Below are 21,354 nucleotides of genomic sequence, written 5' to 3' on the forward strand. Positions count from 1 at the left end.
TACATTGCTTTGTGCAAAGTTTGAGGCATCAGAACTTCATAGTGTTTAAATTAAAAATATTTAAATTTATCGTATTTTCATAAAATTTGCAACTTTAAACTGTTGTAGCTCCGAAACCCTTTCACGCAGTGATCAAAATCATGGTTTATTTTGATGCTGAGAAATTAAAGTTTATATTGACATATAAACAGATTTTCTTACTTTTTATGGAAATGGAGAAATTTAGATTTTTCCTCATTAAGACGCCTTTGCCAAGGAAAAAATAAAAAAAATATTTTAAAAATATATAGTTAGATTCCGCATTGAAAGTACAAATAAACACATATATCTTTTACTGATTGCACACTGATAAAGTATTGAAAATATCAAATAAAGAAAATAAATAGTACGCGCGTGAAGTAACCAGCTGACTGTGAGGCGGGAGCTAGCTGAGGTAAGCAAGGCCAGGAGACATAAACACGTGATGTGTCGTCTAGCAGTCATGACTGTGCTAGCTTTATCACAGGTTTTCATAAACACAGGAGTACAATGACGCCCAACGCTCGCTTATCTTCAGCTCTCGGCCAGTGCGTGCGGTACTGTTCCGTTCAAGTCTAGGCGTGTGAAAATAATTTATTTAATACCCTCGAAACTTATTGCCATACCACTAAGCAAACAATGCCGAATCCCTCTTAATAATGCAAGGATTTTTCTCAATATTTTTTTACATTTCTACAAATTAGCAAAAAGCCTAAAAATAAGTAAAATCAGATTATCTGTCTCTCTGTGTACAATAAAAATAAGGATTACTTCTTAACATAACCTACCAAATGTCAGCTTCAAAATAAGCTCTCATTCAATGTTCTGCAGTAAATGGTTCCAGAATTCTGAGCGCTGAAAGAGGCTTGTTTTTATAAAATACGCTAAATTTGTCGCTCAATAATACGAAAACCGTTTGACTTTCGATAGTATATTTTTGAAAATGCACTCTCCTCAGCGCCTTGTATAAATAGGGAAAAAATTAGAGTATAAAAGAATGCGAGGTTTTTTACTGATCAATTTCATATGGAATAGCCCATATACACAACATTGGAACTTTTAACACTATACAGTTGAAGTATGTGGAAATGTGGTAATAGTAACCATTTAATACTGTCACCTTTAACTTCGTCATTTGACGTTGGTCTTTCAAGTACATTGTTGTTATCTTTATTGCCCTTTTCTGTCATTTCGGTACATAGGGGTTGAATCATTCTATACATTGACGATCATGCAGTAGGAAGAAATTAGATGTTGATGTGTTTTAATCTTCTAATAGCTCGTTTTAGCAACACTCTATTCACACGCTTCACACACTGAAATTAAAAGGGAGAAAGAAATGTGAACAGACAAGAAATATATCCTATTGCAATCATGTGCCATTATTTTTCTTTCCAAAGAGTGAATTAGCCAGTTCAAGAGGTTAAAACGAATATGTTCTGAAGCAGATTTTTAATTATTAAATTATGTGACCTATTATCATCATTAAGTAACGGAACTAATACATATTACCTGTACTGGTATTCTGAAGTGGAAGGACAGACTCTGCTACTGTTCTGCAAAGCCATATGAAACGAGCGAGTTGCTTTGTAGTTTTATTTCACCTGTACTCTATTTTGAATTTGGAAGATTATAAAATAAAATGTCTCATACAGTTAGAAGGCTTTCCTTAATAATATCTGCATTTATAAGTGGCCTAATTTCTGCTATGTGGTATGATGTTTTGTCAATTATTTCTTATGTGCAGTGGAATGAATACATTAGCTTCTATTCAGATATTACTGACATTTTTGACTTTTTCAGTTTTCTCTTCTTGATTGAGAAAGTTTTGGACACTTATTTTCTAAATTTGAATGCACGCTATTCTAATGTCTATTAAGATAAACATGTTATTATATCCAGTCATAAGCACATAAGACATTACTCTTACTTTTTTTTATATAGAAAACAAAATAAGTGTTATTAAAAACTTTCACTGGCAGTAATAATGAAGAGTAATCGAAGCTTTCTCAAGTTGCACCTTATTACATTAATTAAAAAACAATTTAGTAATAATAATAGGCCTATTTGTTTATGAGCTGCATTGAATGTCTTTGAGGGCCGTATGCAACCCGTGGACCGTGTACCACTGTTTTAAAGGAGTCAAATACCCTCGAAGAGAGGCTCTGTAGAAACCTTACTAGGATTTGTTACCATGGTTACTGTAAATAAATAAGCAACTATATCTCGGGAAGAGAAAAAATAGCTGCAATCTCCACCTTTCCCCTCTCCCCTCTCTCGCTTCCACACTAGCAATGAGTTACAATGGGACAAGTGTTCCATAGTGCAGAATGTATCACAACGCAGAATGTAAAAGTAAAAAATGAAGTGAAATAAAATTAAATATTAAAATACTTGTAAACAGGCAAAATTGTGCTTAGTAAACAGGTGAAGTGACACCATACGAGCTTCACCTGAAAAACTGCCACTGGTAGATACTTGTGCATAACATGAAACACACTGTGATAATGTGTACGCTAGATACAGCTTTGTGTAATTTATATTACTGGTTACTTGTACTTCTGAATTTTTGTATTTGTCATGGGTAACCCTGTCGACTTACATTTCGTCTGTGTGGTGGTAAATAAAGTGTTCTGGTTTATGTACAACATTGACACAAAGTTTGTGTTAAAATACTGTAAGTTGACAGAAATTCAAACACTTCTTTAAAAAAATGAGGTGTTATTACATATTTTACACTCACAAGACAACAGAGGCCTCTGCTTGCAATTATGTAGTAATGCAGATGTGAAGAACAGGACTTATCCATAATCCAGTTGTTTCGGCATTTTTCTGGTTCTTAGTCATATGTTTAGATTAGAATTGTGTTATTCATAATTCAAATTAGTACTCTTGGTATTTAGTAATTACAAAATATGGCTTTGTATCTGTTGTTGAACAATAAGCATGAATGTGCTTTTTCCATAATTACAAGATGATATTGATATACAGAGTGAACAATAAGTATGGAATATTGCTAATAACTTCTTTAATTTTAATTTTACAAAAAAAAAAAGTATTATACAAAAGCTGTTGGAGATAAACCATGCAATATGATGTGTGTTCGAAAAAAGTTAGTTGTTCAGGCATACAGTGTTTGACAGTAAACTTTATAATTTTTTTTTTAATGGTACCCTATATTAAAATTTACATATTCCGAATCTTCATTAAATTTTATGTATGAATGTGTAGAAATTTTACCCATTCACCCGTTTTATATATTTTAAATACTTATTAAACTTGTTTTGTGGACTTCAAACTTGAGACAAATAAGTATGTAAAATCGTGTTGAGTAAGCCATAAAAATAAACAAAATACTATGATTAACCAAATTTTACCACAGGTATTCAAAATGAGAACCATTCACAGACAAACAATATCTGAGTTTTATCATGAAAACAGTCTACTGTAAATATGAGATGGAACAGATCAGTCCTGTAACTGTGGGAAAGACAAGGGACTCTTTCCGTGATAGACTGAGACATTGTGTGGCTGTGAATGGTTCTCATTTTGAAGATCTGTTGTCAAGTTGGTTAGTCATGGTGTTTTGTTTAGTTTTATGGCCTACCCAACACGATTTTACATACTTATTCGTCTCAAGTTTGAAGTCCATGAAACGAGTTTAATAAATAGTTACAAGGCATGAAATGGGTGAATGGGTTTAATTTCTACATATTCATACGTACAATTTAATAGAGATTCGGAATATGTACATTTTAATATAGAGTGTCATTTAAAAAAAATAAAGTTTACTGTCATATTCTCTATATCTGAATAACTAACTTTTTTGGAACACTGGTATCATATTGTATGGTTTATCTCCAACAGTTTTTGTACAAAACTTTTTTTTTTGTAGAACTAAAACTGAAGAAATTATTGCTCACTCTGTATAGTATAATATTGGATTGGTGCGGTTTTTTTTTGTACTTTCATTCATTTAATCTACTATAGTGACACAGCTACCATAGCTACTTATGCACTAACCCAATATATACAAAGACGAAAACAATAAAGGGAAATGAGTTACTTTGGGCACATCTGTGGCTTGGCACAGCTTGCTGATCTTCTTCCAGTTAGCCTGTGTGGTTTGAGCCCTGACCAGGTGGTTATGTAATTTGTGGTGAGCAAAGCAGACATTGCAGAGATTTTCCTGGGGTACTCCCATTTCCCTCTTCATTTCAGCGACACTTTTAACCTTATCTTCATTTCATCTATCATCTGCCATAGTTAAAAATAGGCTGGGATGAAGTGATATGGGTTTTTCGATGCTGATAAAGGAAGGACTTGAGGCTTCAGGCTATGATCTTACTAGGTATGGGATCTGAATCTTTCAGGGCTGAAGTAGGGTGGTCCACCTGTCAGCATAGAATCCCTGAATGCCACGTGTCGGACTTGTACAGTCACCACATTTATAGGTAACACAATGGGTCAGTGTAAGCCTTAGTGCATGATCCTGTCCCAGGTCTAGCCCTCAAAAAGCCAAACCAAACCACATGGGTTCACCAGATAGATCAGCTGGTAGATTAACTGGATACGGACTGAAAGGTACAGAATTCAATTCCAGTCAGTGGCAGAATTTTTCTCGTTGCCAAAACTTTTAGGATGACCTAGGATCCACTCAGTCTCCTGTCTTCCCAGATGTAAAAGGTGATCAGAGCGTGGTGTTAACCAAACCACCTCATCCTAGTGCTGTAGTCATGAAACCACAAAGCCCTACTTCCATGCACACGTGTCATGTAAAGGGGATACCTTTATCTTATGGGAAAGTTCATGTTCTTCACTATTGATATTGGTGCATGTTGCTATTGCTTGGCTGCTTATGTATCGGTGTTCTTCCCTCAAGCTAGTTATTCCGTCACTTGTCATTTCTTCCAGAAGCCTTAGTCAGCATGGGTTACAATAGGACGGAGATCGAAGAAAGTTTGGCCAATGCCAAGTATGATGATGTGTTTGCTACATACCTCTTGCTGGGAAGGAAGTCAACAGATGTGAGTATTATCAACTGTGTAGAAGGTGTAATCAATATGAGTAGCTTAATATCAAAGGCGTACATCTGACCCTCAGATCGAAATTTAGATAGATGTGGATTCTTATACAATTTTCATGCTCTTTTCAGTTATGATGAAACCATATGCAAACTCTAGCACTACATTTACAAAATAAATTGTTTTAAAATATTACAAAGAACACTGTGAAACAAAAAAGTGTCTGTAGATCAAAACTATGGAGATGACAGATGTCCGTCTTTGATATTAAGCTACTCATATATTTCCAAACTGCACTTGTATTTATTGTACTGTTAAACATACATACCCTTGTCACTGAAGATCATTGCTTCCATGCCTGTTGAGTTAGGTATATTAAACAGCATCAGATTGTCTTTAAGAGCTGAGCTTCTACACGTGATTTTGTGCAAACATGTCAAGAAGCTGTTGCGAGTTTTTCTGGAATTTCTTCATATATGCTTTATGGCTAGTCGTCTTCTCTGTCTTTCAAGTGATGCATTTAGTATAAGTTCCAGGCATTTCCCTGGTTCTAGATAGCTTCTCCATGTCCTATGTATTGCCTACATTCAAGGCAGTCTGGAAACTTATTGTCACTTGTATATTATCATAACATGTAGATCATATCTAATACTATTAATGTTACTGATTTTCATATTGGAAGAGAATTATGACATTTGATGTACAGATACGTAATTAAAATTTGGAGCGAGTCTTGATGGGAGTCCGTCCACCTGTATGTAGCAGGGTTCCCACAGACCTTGAAAGTCAGCAGTCAGTGAAATTAAAATTGGTTAGGGAAAGTCAGGGAATTTGTTTTTATAATGTCGTGATTCAGTGATTTTTGTGAATTTCACTAAGAGTCGATGAAAAATATGAATATTGGATGATTGTCCCAATGGAGGTTAAGTGAAGGACAGTACCATGCTCTAGTCTGCTTTAACCCAGATTGTGGTAGCATTTTTTTGTAGATGTTTCATCAGGGTACTAGCCTGAGTGTTTACCAGCAGGTATTTGTATGTACTGTATTTACTATTTTATTATCTTTTGTTCTGTTTTGTCTTATTGCCTAGTTTTTTGCAGGTATAGGAAATAGAGTAGTGCAAGATGGAATCAAAGAAAACTGTCTTCAGTGAATAGTGGTTTGATTCAAAATTGAATCCTGAGTTTGTTGGCGGCTTTGTAAGGGACCAGATATATTTCAGGCACATTGCAAACCATGTAAAAAGACTTTTGGACTCACTAATATGGTCGCCAGGCTTTAATTTCACATACAAAAGGAATTAAACACAAATAGCTGATAAAAATATGTGACTCTCAATCATTAAAAAACTTTTTCAGTGTTCCTGATACAAGCATCTCATGTCACTGTTGATAGTGATTCGTTCGTCAGATGGGGACGTTAAGACTGGCAGCCCCCTTATGCTATTCGACAGGAGTAGGCTATGTGCTGGCACCGGTTTTCCCCTTCTCCCTTCCTCACCTTCATCATTATCCTCACTCATTCCCTACACTACACTTACACGAACACTTAACATACACTCACCCTAGTACAAGACATAACTCTTCACAGATAGACATCATACATAACATGGCCCTCCGAAGTGGTGTCCAATTTGAAAATGGGTCACAGTCCTGCCATCTATCCGCAGTATGCAGAACCCTAATCACGTAAAGTGAAGTGGGTAGGCATTAGATACACTCACATCAGAATGTCATTGCATTTATATGCAGATTTAGGAGAAACGTTTCGATGTTTCCAGATAGTGTTATTGCCTCAAAATTTCAAATGGGGGAATCAAAATGTTCTTACATTATTTATTAATCATGGACCTGCACCATATTTTGATCATATTTTAAAAGATCATTTAAGGGAAGAGGATACTGAAATTTTGAACTTCCTTGTATCTTGTTTAGGACTTTCGATTTTTTTTACACAAAACTAGCACATGTATAAAATATAAAATCAAATCTTGCAATGTTATAAAAATAAAGGGGGGGGCGAAAATTTTGTAATTTACCCCCCTCAACTATGATTTGGAAAAAATGATATATCTCAGCCAATTATTGAGATATTTTAAAGCTGTTTTCACCATTACATTCACAACAAAATTATCTACAAAATGGCTTCATTCGATTTTTAATATACTGCCTAGATACTAAATTACAGGTATCAGAATATAATTTATATTTTTTGGGAGTTCACTTTTTTACATAAACTTAATTATTTTCATGTATAGTGTAAAAATCAAAATTCTAATGAAGAGAAAAGTTTTTAAATAGGTTACTTAACATCTGTGTAAAATTTTGTCTCCCTATCTTTTGTAGTTCCTAAGTTATATGAATTTGAATGCAGCAGTGTGTCCAAAAACAAATTATCGGGAAAATGCAATCAAAGATATGCATGCGATAAAAAGTATTTTATCTTACTTTACGGTATTCAGAATGCACCAGCTGCATAGGATGGTCCTTCTTGCTTCTTCCTGGCTTCCTCTGACCTCAGTTTGGCAATTTTCACAGCTCTCCTGTAACGTTGAAACGCTTCGGCACTTTGTATACTTCTTCTATTCACTGTAGCTAGGTCTTTCCGTTCTGCGTGTTCTTTAGTGTGGTGTCCTGGAGAGAGACCTAGCTTCACTTGTGTTGCAGTTATGGTACATTGTCCATAATTATACTGATTGATTGCTTCACACACTGCTATGCTGATGCGTCGCTTCGTCACAAACACTTCTTTGGGACACTTGCTCCAAATTGAACGATGGAGAGCTTCATTGCCATTCTGAGTTTCTCCTTCCAGGCACCTCTCTAGAAGTTCATCAGAGGCAAGTCTCTGAAAGACTGGCATTATATTGAGAACAACTTTACCTGATAAGGGATTATGGACATTGTCTTTGTGGGACCCTGGGGTTTCATTCTTCGCTACAGCTCGGTTATAAAAACACCAGGAATCCTCAACTTGCGGGCACTTGTGATGTTCTGGTTTAGCATCAGTAGACCTACAATGGTACAAAATGGCATAGATTGCAGTTTTCATACCGTCTCGATTGCCTTTATGTGCATAAATGGCATTTCGATAGTAACTGCTAATGCTCACTATTGTAGACGCTTTCAGGCTACCATGAGCCTTCCCACCGAGCGTCGTCCCCTTCTTGCCTTCATCTTTCACAAGGTTCCGAAGTGCCGTCCCCATTCTTATGGCGACATGATTGATACACTCCAACTTCTTTATTTTGCCACCATATATTTTGTTTTGAAGGAACAGTTTATATGATTTGCTATTTCCATCGCTTATCATCTCTGTATACCTGAATCCATAATCTTCAGATCTCTTCCATAATGTGAGGGCTGCTGTCATTTCCATCGCAGTTGACGAACCACTGTAATTCTTTTCACAGTCCTTCACATGGCCTTCATACCAGAAATGATATTCTGGCGTATCATCCAGGTCCATATTTGTCTCACATGTATGACAATACTTAGACAGGATCTCATAATCAATAACAAATCCTGTCTGAGCAACAATAACACATGCTACGCCATACAGTGAGGTGTGTCCACGACGGTGCCAGGTGGCATCAAAACTTACCGTTATATCTATAATTTCTTTATTGGCAAGAGAGGAGTCTAATTCTATGTATTTGTCCCTTACTTTTTGCCTTGCTTTTTTGAACAGGTCACTTACCGTTTCTTTTGATGCCTTTTCAATTTTCTTTACGTGCCTGTCGAAAGTTTTGTGTGTCATGCACAAAGTATTTAGTGACATGCAGAATGTTTCCAGAGCTGCATGCCCTTTGCCAAATGCATTGAATGTTTGGACTATTCTTCTGTTTATATCAAAACTTGGCCTTGCCGAAGTTTCATTTACTCTGACTGAAGAATAATGGTATGTAGAGTATTTACATTTATTGCAGTATAGTTCAAGTCTCTTTGCGAAACCTTGACTATCGCTAGACTTTATAATTAAACTTATACTAAAACACTTTGAGCACGTCACATTACGAACTAAGTTTTGTAAACAGTTTGTATCTACTATTATATAAGTAGGTGATAACATATTTACATCTTCTATTTCTTTATTTACAATTTCTTGGAGATATTCTAACCTCCTCTTCACTGGTGGAGTAACATTAGGCCCAGATCGATTGTTATCCGAAGACCTAGGCAATGACTGTTGAAGGTCTACTGAGCTTTCGGCATTCATAATGTTTTCTACTATTTTTAGGGGGTTCATCCTTACAGTTTTCATATGCTTTACAAGCCTAGACTTATTTTTACTAACTCTGCCCATGATGGAAGCAATTTGGTCTAACACGCTACTGTACGAAATTTATGTAAATTTGTGTGCTTGTATACTAAAAACCTGGCATTACTTTCAAATAAGTTTTTCAAACCTAACCTACTGCCACACACAAAACCGAATTTCACTATTGAACATACACACAGTTATTACACAGAACTTATCACTTATTCATACTTTTATACACTTTTTTACACACTATAATAACTATATACTTATATTTACACTCTACAATAATTATTTTCTTTTTGTTTCTAGAAACATGTGATTTCCAAGCTTAGAAACAAAGCAACTCACAAATGTAAACACAAACTGCGTGTACTAACAAAAAGATTTGGTGGGAAAATTTACAAGGAGTGAATGCTACTGTCATCCAGTTCAGAAAAAGTAAACTATTTCACTATAGTGCTGCCACAATGTTTAGAAATGTAATTATCATGAAACTGCATGAAAAATCACAAGAAATGGCAGCGAAAATGCGGGAAAATAGATGAGAAGTAAAAGAGGAAAAATAAGTGGGCGTAGGTTTTTAAATCCCAGGTGCAGCAATTTAAAAATGGCGTCACAATGCGTCATAGTATAGCAGAAGGGCTTTAAATGACATTGTATCATATTCCCAATATATCAAGGAGTAATTTAAGAGAAAAAATTTTTTTTCGAAAAGTTGTCGATTTTTTGACAAATTTCAGTATCCTCTTCCCTTAAGTGTTTGTGATTATGTTTAGATAGTTTTACTACTATTATTCGTCCACTACCACAATAAAGCATATTAATGCTGGGTTGCAAGAAAACAGACCTATAAATAAAGTATTCCTCTATTAGTTAGTGGACCTTAAAAGTTAGTGGATTGTTGGGTTGCAGAAGAGACATATAACGGGCCACTAGTTATTGGATCGTTAACCAAGCATCTTTGGATTTCACAAGTGACGCAATAGGACATGAATGAATAAAAAGTGAACATCGGCTGCTAGACTGATATGAGGCATTGCAGTGTTTTTAACTGTTGGTTAACAGTAGGAATTACTATTTTGTTTGTGCAATTTCGGTATTTATATGATGACTGTTAGTCCTTATCGAGCATTTATAAGTTTTTCAACAAAATAAAAAATCTTACATTTTCAGTATTATAGCTAAAAATAGTAACTAATTGAGGCACAATTCTCAATTGTCGCTGGATGATGTAGGATATATTACTCTTTAAATTAATAAAGATCAAATATTTGTAAAAAAAATTTCTCTGTGAATGTCTTAGCAGTTTCTAAGGTTTGAAGTTTTAAAAAATGGGGAAATTTTGTTGGTTCATCTGTAACTGCTGAATGAAGCCAGTTACAGCTATGAGGTTTGCACACCTGCGTCCTTCCTACCACTATAATCCCAAAGAACGCAGCTCCATTCAACAGTTACAGATGAACCACCAATAACAAAATGATCCCATTTTTCTGTTTTAAACTTCACGCCTTAGAAACAGCTAGGACATTCACAAAGACTCTTTTTACAAATATTTGATCTTCACTAATTTAAAGAGTAATATATCGTACATCATCCAGAAGCAGGAAGACCAGGGCAGCATTTTATAATAATTATAAGGTGTCCCTAAACTTTCTGGTAACATGTACCCTGTATCTTACTGATGATACAATTTTTTCTGTAACCAGAAAAAGTTTTATTCCATGTTTTGTATTTAAATATAAATAAAAACTACAAAAAAGTAAAGTCAAAGTTAAGAATAAAGGAGAAAACTGGATGCTATGGGGATGGTGGAGGCTGTTTAATTTTTTTTAATACGAAAAGTTGATGTAAGCGTATGTGCAGTGGTCAGGGAAATGTTGGGAAATTAGTCTTGAAAATCAGGGAAATTAATTTCCTTATTTCTGTGGGATCTCTGATGTAGGCAATGATTTTGCACGACTGTCCATAAGTAGTGGATTAATCTTGCTCAGGATAGGGACCAATGGCGGGCTTATGTGAGGGCAGCAGTGAACCTCCAGGTTCCTTAAAAGCCATAAGTAAGTAAGTAACGTCCATAAGTAGCATATATACAGGAGCTCTTGTTTACTGCACATGCACAGTGTGTTATAAGTGAAACTTACACAATAGGAGAGCTCCAAATTTTATTTCTGTATCTGTACATGAACATAGACACACTTTAATGTACTTGAATCTTTGTGAGACTTTTGAGATGTGTTAGTGTTGTGATTGTACAATATAATATCATTATAAATCACAAGGATTATAAACAAGTGAGAATTTTTGCATTATGCAAAACCATTATGACATATGAAGGGTTCAGAGCCATAGTGAGCCAAGCGCCATTTATTAAAAACAGAGAAAGCAAGGGTTAAAGTTAAGTGAATATCATAGTTTAATGAAGATGGACATATCATTTAGTTTTAATGTGTATATTTTATATTACTTGCTATATGATTCCATTGAATTGTGGTAATAACTTCTTTTTAACCCTGGTTTTCTACTGTTTTAGTAAATGGCGCTTGGCCCACTATTTGTTTTTTAGAAAAAGCGTAAAGATTGTGACAAGTATGTCATTCATCAGAGCATTTGATGCTTTACAATTACATCAACTCATAAACAATTGAGAATTTTTTCATTACACAAAGACATTATGACATACTTGTTTTTTAGAAAAAGGAGCTTAAAAAATTGACAAGTGTATCATTCATCAAAGAATTTGATGCTTTACAATTACATCAACTCATTTGGCCCTTTTCTATGTTAATACTCATTTTGTATTTTATAATTCATACTTATATGATGTTTTTGTTATATATCCACAGCCGGAGAGTGATGGGTCGCGGTCTGGCAGCTCACTATCCCTGCGCAATATTCCGCCGGCTGTGACTCAAGGCAATGCTCAGTCGCCATCCCACAGTCACAGGGGTGTCCACCGTTCCATCTCTGCGACCAATTCAAAACCAAGTCGTCGTGCTTCGTCCGGGGGTGAGACTTTGCGTGAGTCGCAACAGCAACAGCAGGGCACGGCTACTGGGGGTGGGCTGTCCTTTCATACATTCATGGAATGTTCCGTCTCCCTCGCCCCTCCCTGCCTGATGCTTGTTTTGGGCTGCATGATAGAAGACTGCATGTTCAACTGAGCAAACAATCTGCTCAGTTAACTGGCAGTTACATAGTTTGTATGTATCAGGTATAAGATTCAACATTACCACACAAATTGTCATAATCTGGATACGATCTTCTAGGATAAAATAACATATGGAATTGTTATTTTTCCAATGCGTTAGTTGCAGAAATGTTATTAAGAAGGGCGCATACTGAGGTTTTTTTTTAATTTACTCTACTACCATTGTAATAAGTATACATACAAACGTGATGATTTTCGAGTAGATCTAGCATCAATAAACTAAGACTTGTGAACACTATCACACAAATCCGCATAATCTAGATACTGCCTTCTATGATAAAATGAGCTGCTAAATTATTTTCTTTGCAAAGTAGTGGTTGCAGAAATTTAGAGTAATCTAGCATTGATAAAATTACTCTTCTCGTGTATAATTGATGTGACATGAATTTGATTCTTTATTAACACCATATGGCACAACAAATGATTTATTACTTAAAAAAAAATTGTTCTTCATTTGTCATTAGTCTTGGACAGGAGTTTCTTTCCCATTGTTATAATTGCTTCTACTACAGAGAAAGTAATGTAATGGTCCAAAAAAAAAAAAAATCAATATTTTGACGGAAATACGTGTTTAATCATCCTGAATACCAAAAAGAGTTTTCCTTTTTGTCTTTCAGCCTACCTACCAGCTTGTCTACAGCCTTTTATTTAATATTCAATATTTATAAAACTCAGAAAATATACAGATATAATTAATATAATTACAGTTTTTTAATATTAATTACAATAGTGGCAATACTACGTATATATGAAGTGCTTGATGAAAAGCAGCACAAATTTTTGAGTTGCTTGAAATTGTTTCTTACAGTTTTTCTCTCAGTTTTTAATTTTATAAGAAATTTTATGAATAATACATGAAGATTTTATGTTCTTAGGATTCCTTGTTTAAAGGCAATTTTCGTGAACATACTGACAATAGTTACGATGAAAAAGTGTAATTTATGACTTACTTTCTTCATTTGGCCTAGATTTCTTTATTATTATATTTGTTCTCTAAAAATGCCCCTTTAAATATTGCAATTTTATTCACTTCCTTCCCACATTCATAATTTTCTGTTTGACCATTTTTATATACATTTTACACGACTAGAAAACAGTAAGGTATGATCTCTCTCTTTGACCAAGAAACAATAATGTCTGAGATATCTCTTTTTAGAAAGATCATTATTGAAAAGCCCTTTTTTCTTGAAATGAGTAGGAGTCAAGACTTTAAAGAAGATAGGTTGACAGCTTACACCAGCTGTCATCAGCAGTCACTACAGTGGGTATTGGGTTCTCAGTGTATCAGAGCATGCACTACAGTTCTGAAGGGAGAGTGAGAAAATGGCCTTAGTTGATGCTGGTGATTGGTGAAGAGTAGTCAATAGATGCTTGTGAGTGGCATATGTACATGATGGCTGAAAGATCAGATAGTATTTTACATAGGTCTTCTATCCCTACGTTGTTTATCATGGTGAAATAAGTGAGCCTATGTCCAAATCCTGGTTGGGACAAGCTACTTGGTTGAGTTTTTTTCGAGATTTTCCCTCAAACCGTTAAGAGTAAATACTCTGTGACTTTCAGCACTCGACCCTGGACTCATTTCGTTCAGATGCTAGGTAGGCATTGCAGTGGAAAGCATCGTAAAATAAATCATTTAAAAAACCTTCATGCAAGGAGTTTTTTTTTAAAAGAGAGTTTGAAAATTTTGCGAAATATGTTTAACTTGCAATAGGATTTTCGATATGATGAGGAATTGAATATAACTTGCAGTATCACTATGCTCTGACAAGTGTCATGCTAATGATAACAACAAATTAAAAGATGACGAAAGAATCACAATGGCAGAGCAGCACAGCTGAACCTCAGTGATGCTTTTAAATTCTCATTAACGAATCTATTACACTGGTATGGCTTTTTTCTCTATCTCTCATTCTTTTATGGAGGTGGAACTCGAAAGTTTACATTGAGCCTGAGGCTTATTATGCTTCCCACTCCTGTTCTGTGAATGATAATTGTAGTGTTTTTGTACAAGTACAGCATGCTGCATCATGAACTTCACCCGGGTTATGGTATGGATAATATGTGAATTAATGATGGTGAAGTGAGTCCAAGGTCCAAGGGAAAATAGCCTATCGCAAACATATGCTGAGCAAAACATCCTTAAAAAGGCGTGCTGCCAGATGATGGAATTGTGGTTATTTCAATTTTTCTTCCTCTTTTTGACCAGTTTTTGTATATTTGGAACTAATGAAAAAGCCAGTCATAAGTACAGGCTATTTATTTTCACAGTATCCATATTTGTGATAATTTTGAATACATATACACTCCTTGCAGTTTTATTTCATGGTGTTTATGTTTCTTTATTCATTTATTATTGCTTTGCATAGGGAATTAACACATTTTCAGAGGAGACTTATTTTTAAGTTATTGACACTATAAACGAAAATACATAAGTACATAGTGTTCTGCCCAAGGGCGGGTCTTTCACGGCAAACCCAACATTCTCCAATCTTTTCTATAGCTATCCTCCTTTTGACTTCCTGACAACAGGTCATGTGATTGCTTATAGTACACCCCAAGTATTTGAAGCTGTCCATTTGCTCTTCTGCCTCATTTAGTATTCTCATGTTTATCTCCTTTATTTTCTTTCGACAACCATGATTTTCATTTTGTTTACATTTATCTTCATCCCATACTGCTCACTGCTCTCCTTGTCATATGGTATTAGCTCCATTAAGGTTATTTCGTGTAGAAAGAATGTCTGTTACAAGCAAGGAGACATTTTCATATGGAATTCATTTGGGGCCACAATAATTGTTGCTTGATTTATTTTTTCTTCTTGCTCTGTTAAGATTGATCTCAAAACCTTCATTTAGAGTGAGAGCAGACCAACAATTACATTACATACTTAACACCAGAGTCCACAGATGTTCAGGCATTAAAAGGTAGAAAAGGGCAATTAAAAAGACTCTTAAAATATGTAATATAGGCATTAAAAAAGGCACTTACAGGCTATTCTTAAACAGCAATATTGTTTGTAAAGAGGAATCACAAAAATACTAGAATCACTCTTTTAATTCGGTTTATTATTTGTTGCACATAACTTCAAGGTGTTCCTTCAGATTATAAACACTGAAATTTTGTCGTTTGTCAGATAATATAGTTTTCAGAACAGAAAAAGAATGTTCAACATCCACTGTGGTAATTGGAGCATACATGAAACAAGTTATGATCAAAGGGATCATGTTCACAGAATCTACATTACCACACTGAGAATCTTTCCTAAACTTTTTATTGTTTTTAGGTCTGGATTGGCAGACATTACACTATTGCATTTATCACTCACTGCACTTCCTATCTTGCCTGGATCAACTCCACTGCTTCTTCCACAATCTTCAAAGATGTAACCAAAGGTACTTTTCTTTCTTCAAGACTGGTAATAATTCCAGGTAACTTTGCATAATGGGCAGCAATGAAAGTGAGATCGTTTTGAATTTCTGTTTCACTGAAAAGGTTTTTGGCATCGCGAATGGAAACAGTATCATCTTCATGAATTGATGATTTTGCCCACTATTTTCAAGTTCGTATATAAACAAAATACGAAACATCAGTAATTCACGTTCCTTATCTCGTTAGGATTGATTGTGGAGGTAGGACAAGATTAGATGTGAGCTCTTTGAATATCTGGACATGGGATGAAGCTTCCAGGAAAATCTTGGTATTGGAAATCAAACAGTCGACATTGGGAAAGAAGCTGCACACCTCCTCAGCAGCATGATGAAAACAATGTGCAAGACAAATTACATGGTATATTGTTATAAAAAGTTTTTTTTTAATTTCTAGGAGCTTTTTTTCATATATGGTGTGACGTCTGTGAGAAATACGAGAACATCATGATATTGAATTCCCTCCGGCCACAGTATATTCAAGGCTGTAGTAAATAACGGAGAAATTGTTATGTTATTGACGTTTTTCGGTTCCTCAGAAGTTAGAAGTAATGGGGCACATCCCTCTTCATCATCTGCACAGTCTGTGGATCCAATGATTATGTTGGCTATATGTCTATCAATTACATTCATTGTCTCATCGATGGAGATACATATTTTCTTTCCTCTAATCCAATGTCGAATGTTTTTCATCACTTCTTCGTAATAATCATGCCCATGATTTTTTCTAAGTGTGGATATACTTGGTATGGACTGTTAGTGCATTTCTCCAAAAATGTCTTCAAAGATTTGTTTTCCAATTTCCATAAACGAATCCCTGCCCCTAGGAATGCTGTACTCCATGCAAGGGCACAGTAAGGGAAGTAGGGAGGGCACACACAGAGTGGGGAGCTTGAAAACAGGTTTGATAGAAAGAGACCGAGAATCAGTCTGCAAGCAGTGGTGGGTTATGATACTGCTCACGACATTTTGTATTAACCCTTGTTTCAAGCATAAATATAGTATATTTATGAAATGGCTTATTATCAAATATAACAAAATAATTGTATATATGTTTGAATTATTTTAAATTTAAATCTTAGTCATACAACTAAACCATTGATGAAATGTAATAAATGAATTAAATGTCTTAGCAATATACAGTAAAGTGAACATAAACCTTCTTGAAAGCAATTTCTGCATTAAATATAATATTGATCAGTTGTTTTTATTAAGTTAATTTTTAATTGTAATAATGTATATAGTATTAGTATTACGAAAAGCAAATTAACATTTGCTCCGAATTATTGAGACGATTCTTGAAATAAAATTTGATGTCCCAAGTTGCAGAGCCGAATTCCAGTTTATGTTGCTTATGTTTGACCTTATAGAAGATCTCGTGATGTACATATGTGACAAAAATTTCTCACAAACATGTGTAGATCTAAATATCGTCATTAATCTGACTTCAAAAGCATGCATATGTGGGTATTTATTTTTCTGCAACTTCCTGAATAAATTCATTTCTCCAAGACCGATACTTACTCCTCATGTACATGTTATGTTCATGTTCAGTTACTTCCATTTGTAACTCGAGAGGAACCTCAATATTTCCTACTGCAAATGGATTTCAAAATAAACTACAGTAAATAACTTTTCTCAATTTCTGACATCTTGGAATCATTTTTGAATCCCTTCTTATAGATTTTCAAGGCCATTACCATATTCTTTACATCTGTCATCTGAAATATCTGGCAAACCCTTTAGAGATAGAAAATGAAACAGTTTGTTGCAAGATGCGACACACACGCCACTGTCCTCTGTTCCACAGGCAGTGCATGCCTGTGCTGTAGTGGTGGGAGAAAGCTAATACTTCGTGCTGTGACGTATTTGGCTATTTTAGCCAAGTTTGCCCGTCTCTGCTGTTCACAAATCCTTTGAAAAAACTGACTGCTTATTCCTTAAAGCTGACAATAGGAGTAAACACTTCAGATGGTCATCTTTGCTATAGCAGAAACAAGTTAAGCTGTTGCAGTGTGTTGTGTCACAAAATACTCTTCTTGTAGTTTACAGACTTTTCACACACTTTCCATAGTGTGTTCCATCTGTTGAAAAAATTTAACTTCCAAACTCTTTAATAAATTTGTTCAATTTGGTACTTAAATGGTCACTTGTCTTCGGCATGGTGTCAAATTGTGAACTACAATCTAACTGCAAGATATTTACTAAACAATTGACTTTTATTTTCAATTCTTTTGTGTTAACAATGAGCGTATTGTGAAAGAGAAGCCTAACCCTTGTCGAGTCTGACAAAGGATGCCGCCAGAAATTTCTCGACATCTCTCAGAAAATTTACGACAATCAAATCAGGTAGCGACCTTCTTACACTTTAACAGATTGTTAGCGCATTTCCTTTACAAAATTAAATCTGTCACAAGACATTCTTTACAACAGCTGCGTTGAAACAAACAATTACTTCTAATTCCAGCCAAACAAGTACTAAACTACAATAACAGAAAAGTTGCAACAAGAAAATAAGATTAGTACTAAATAGATAGGAAAGTACAAAAAAAGACATGTCAATCTAGCCCAGACCAAGTACATTATCTGCATCAGATTCACGAATTTCTTGCATTGCCTTTTCACGTATTAATGGAATATAAATTTTACGAAGAGTAGATTCACATGGAATGGCCTGCTTGATATAGGTTTTCAAGAATAAACGTAATTTAGGATGCTGTAATTTATGTAGAGGAATGTTGGCAGAAGTGAAAGCTTCACATAAGTTCACACAATAAGTTGACTGTTAAAGAGTATGAAGTTGAACAAGTTGCTTCATTATGGATACATACACTTGGCATTGACTGTTTGGCATTCTTTTTGAGCAATACTTTTTTTTTTTCCAATTTTTTTATTAAGGGACTTGAAAACGAGTATCTGCAGTTACACTTCTCTCTCACGCAACATAAAACAGTACCTGCCCGTCAGTTGTAAAATCTCAGTTGTCACGCACATACTGTATATACAGAGTTGGACAGAGAATGTTGACTACACTGGTAGCATTTTGAGTCCACAATTAGAATGTACACATGAATTGTATAAATTATGGTGACCGACATACAAGCACTCACAATCGAGACTAGACTGCGTAGGCAGCCAGTGGACTTCTGACAAGCTATTATTGAGACCAATTACTGGCAATCTAATCACAAAATATGAGTAATGTAATGAGTTCGTTCAAATATTACACAATAAAAAAAATTCCTAACGTGCAGCAAAATCATCCACTTTGTAAAAATTGCATTTTTTGACTCGAGAATTATTATTTTAGGTCCACTTTATCCAATTGCGTTTGAACCAAGTTTTAATTTACAATAGTTTAATCCATGGTTTAAACTACAAAGTGAGTCTTAGTCTACAAATTAATATCTGCAAATGTTTCAGTTCATTAAACAAAAGTTATTAAGTACTACATAACTATCTGAGCCCTACATAAAACTGTCTTGTAAGTTAATGTAAAATAAATTTTTGTCAGGAGAAATTTTATATTTAAGTGATAATTAGAAAATATTTCTCTGTAAAATAGTAATCTTTGAGAGAATCAGTTTAATTGCGCTTTCATAAGGCATCATACAAATCACTGCAGCAGCAGCAGCAAGTTAAAAGCGTTGAAATATGCTCACTATTTTCAATACTAAATATGAATACTATAGTCGGGGAAAGCACAGCTTATAAATGGACAGGTAACAATGTGTTGAAAATCATCTCTTCACTAACTCTGACTCATTAATTCTTTGTTGCATAATAATGTAAAATGAGTCCTAGTTTAATAATACAAGTAAATACTTACACAGCACTCATCTAAAATTACTTTAAGATTATTGATAATTTCTGTGGACATGCTTAAGTGTAAGTTAAACGTTTAAATGTTATGATCAGAGAATGGCATGACAAGTGACATCAGTATGAAATCGTTAAGGTTGAATGAATAATACAGGAGGAAATTTCAACCTTGTTGGACTTACTGCTCTTGGATTTAGTTCTGAGTATCTGAACCAGACCTGATTTGCTCAAATTTATGTACTCACGACTTTGTTGTTGTGCAATTTGTGGAACTAATCAGATTGGTCGATTCACGTGATAGGGATCTTTGTATATGAATCATGGTAAATAGTAAGTAGACTATAGAAACTGTCAACCAAAGAAGTGATGTTGCTTTGCCAGACTTGCTGTTAGTAGTGCATTCCCCTGAGCAAGAACCCTTACACCTTATTGGGGCTTTTTTTGGGTGGGGGATGGTAGTTTAGTTTAGTGCTCATTTTCCCATTATGGTATATAAATCCTTTGTTCTATTAATAATTTGATTTGAAATATTCTGTATTAAGCTATTAGTTCTGAAATAACACTTCCAAATTATTGGTACTAACTCGTGCACCTTTTAGTAGAGATTGATGTGGCAGTGGAATTGCATGTTGTTCAGTGCAAGTGCCATAATGTAGTGATGATTGATATTGCATCATGTACTGGACTAGTACAGCGAAAAATAATAGGAAAGGAGATAAAAATATATATATATATATGTATTGTAGCATATATTGTCAGAGTTTTATAATTCCAACAGTAAGAGGCAGTGTGTTATTTTTGTCGTCACCAGCACCGATACCATCATATTATTTCACATTGCAATAATGAGAGGATATGTAGCAGGCTGTGTAATTTCCAGTCTTCTGTTATACGACCTCTCCTTTCAGATCACCTTGTGTGTGTTTTGTCAGATCAGACATACGCTGTTTTTGACAGCCTATTACTTTATATATATATCATAAATCATACTGTGTAGCTGTTCCGGTAACTTTTGTTACTGGTATTCATGTTGAAGTATTTACACTGTTGGCAGGTGGAACTACAGCTCCTCCAAACGCAGCAAATCACAATCATACACCGGCCAGTAACTTTAAGCGTCAAAATACGGTGGATTCTGCCACCATAAAAGAGAACACAGCCCGCATCAATTCCACCAGTCCAGCCGTAAGACCTGCGACAGTGAAGAACACTCCCCTTCCAGGAATTGAGCCATGTAAGCACTTAATATGTTGTGTTTGTATGATTGAGAACACACCCATTTCAGGGATTGAATCTAGTTACAGAATTTATGATCACACAGATTTCTATAGTTTCCTCATTTTACAAAGCTAGATGCATTTTGATGGGAATGTAAGTACAGGAAACACTACCACTTTAAAGAATACAATGAAGGGGAGTTGGTCATTATCACATGCAAAGTAATGGTAAAAATAGCTTATCTTCAAGCAGTCATAAATGTAATACTTTTTATCAGAGCTCTTTCATTTTTTAGTGATATATTTATATACATTAAGCTTTAAAATAAAAAAGAATGGTTACTCTAGAGTAATAATTTTTCTATAAATTCAC

The 21,354-nt window shown here is 34.8% G+C and overlaps 1 protein-coding gene across 14 annotated transcripts in view; it reads left to right on the forward strand.

Moving 5' to 3' along the window:
• The window catches only part of LOC138696270 (serine/threonine-protein kinase MARK2-like), a 271,602-nt gene that overhangs the window by 172,739 nt on the left and 77,509 nt on the right, over nt 1-21,354 (forward strand). For 11 of the 14 annotated variants that reach the window (XM_069820963.1, XM_069820964.1, XM_069820966.1 and 8 more), the window contains 3 exons: nt 4,933-5,045; nt 12,150-12,363; nt 20,819-20,998. In XM_069820963.1, coding sequence (XP_069677064.1) covers nt 4,933-5,045; nt 12,150-12,363; nt 20,819-20,998 — 507 coding nt within the window. The remainder of the gene's footprint in view (nt 1-4,932; nt 5,046-12,149; nt 12,364-20,818; nt 20,999-21,354) is intronic. The other 3 variants (XM_069820970.1, XM_069820971.1, XM_069820965.1) reach the window with 3 other exon arrangements.

Source organism: Periplaneta americana, chromosome 3, assembly GCF_040183065.1.
Source record: "Periplaneta americana isolate PAMFEO1 chromosome 3, P.americana_PAMFEO1_priV1, whole genome shotgun sequence".
Lineage (NCBI taxonomy): Eukaryota > Metazoa > Arthropoda > Insecta > Blattodea > Blattidae > Periplaneta > Periplaneta americana.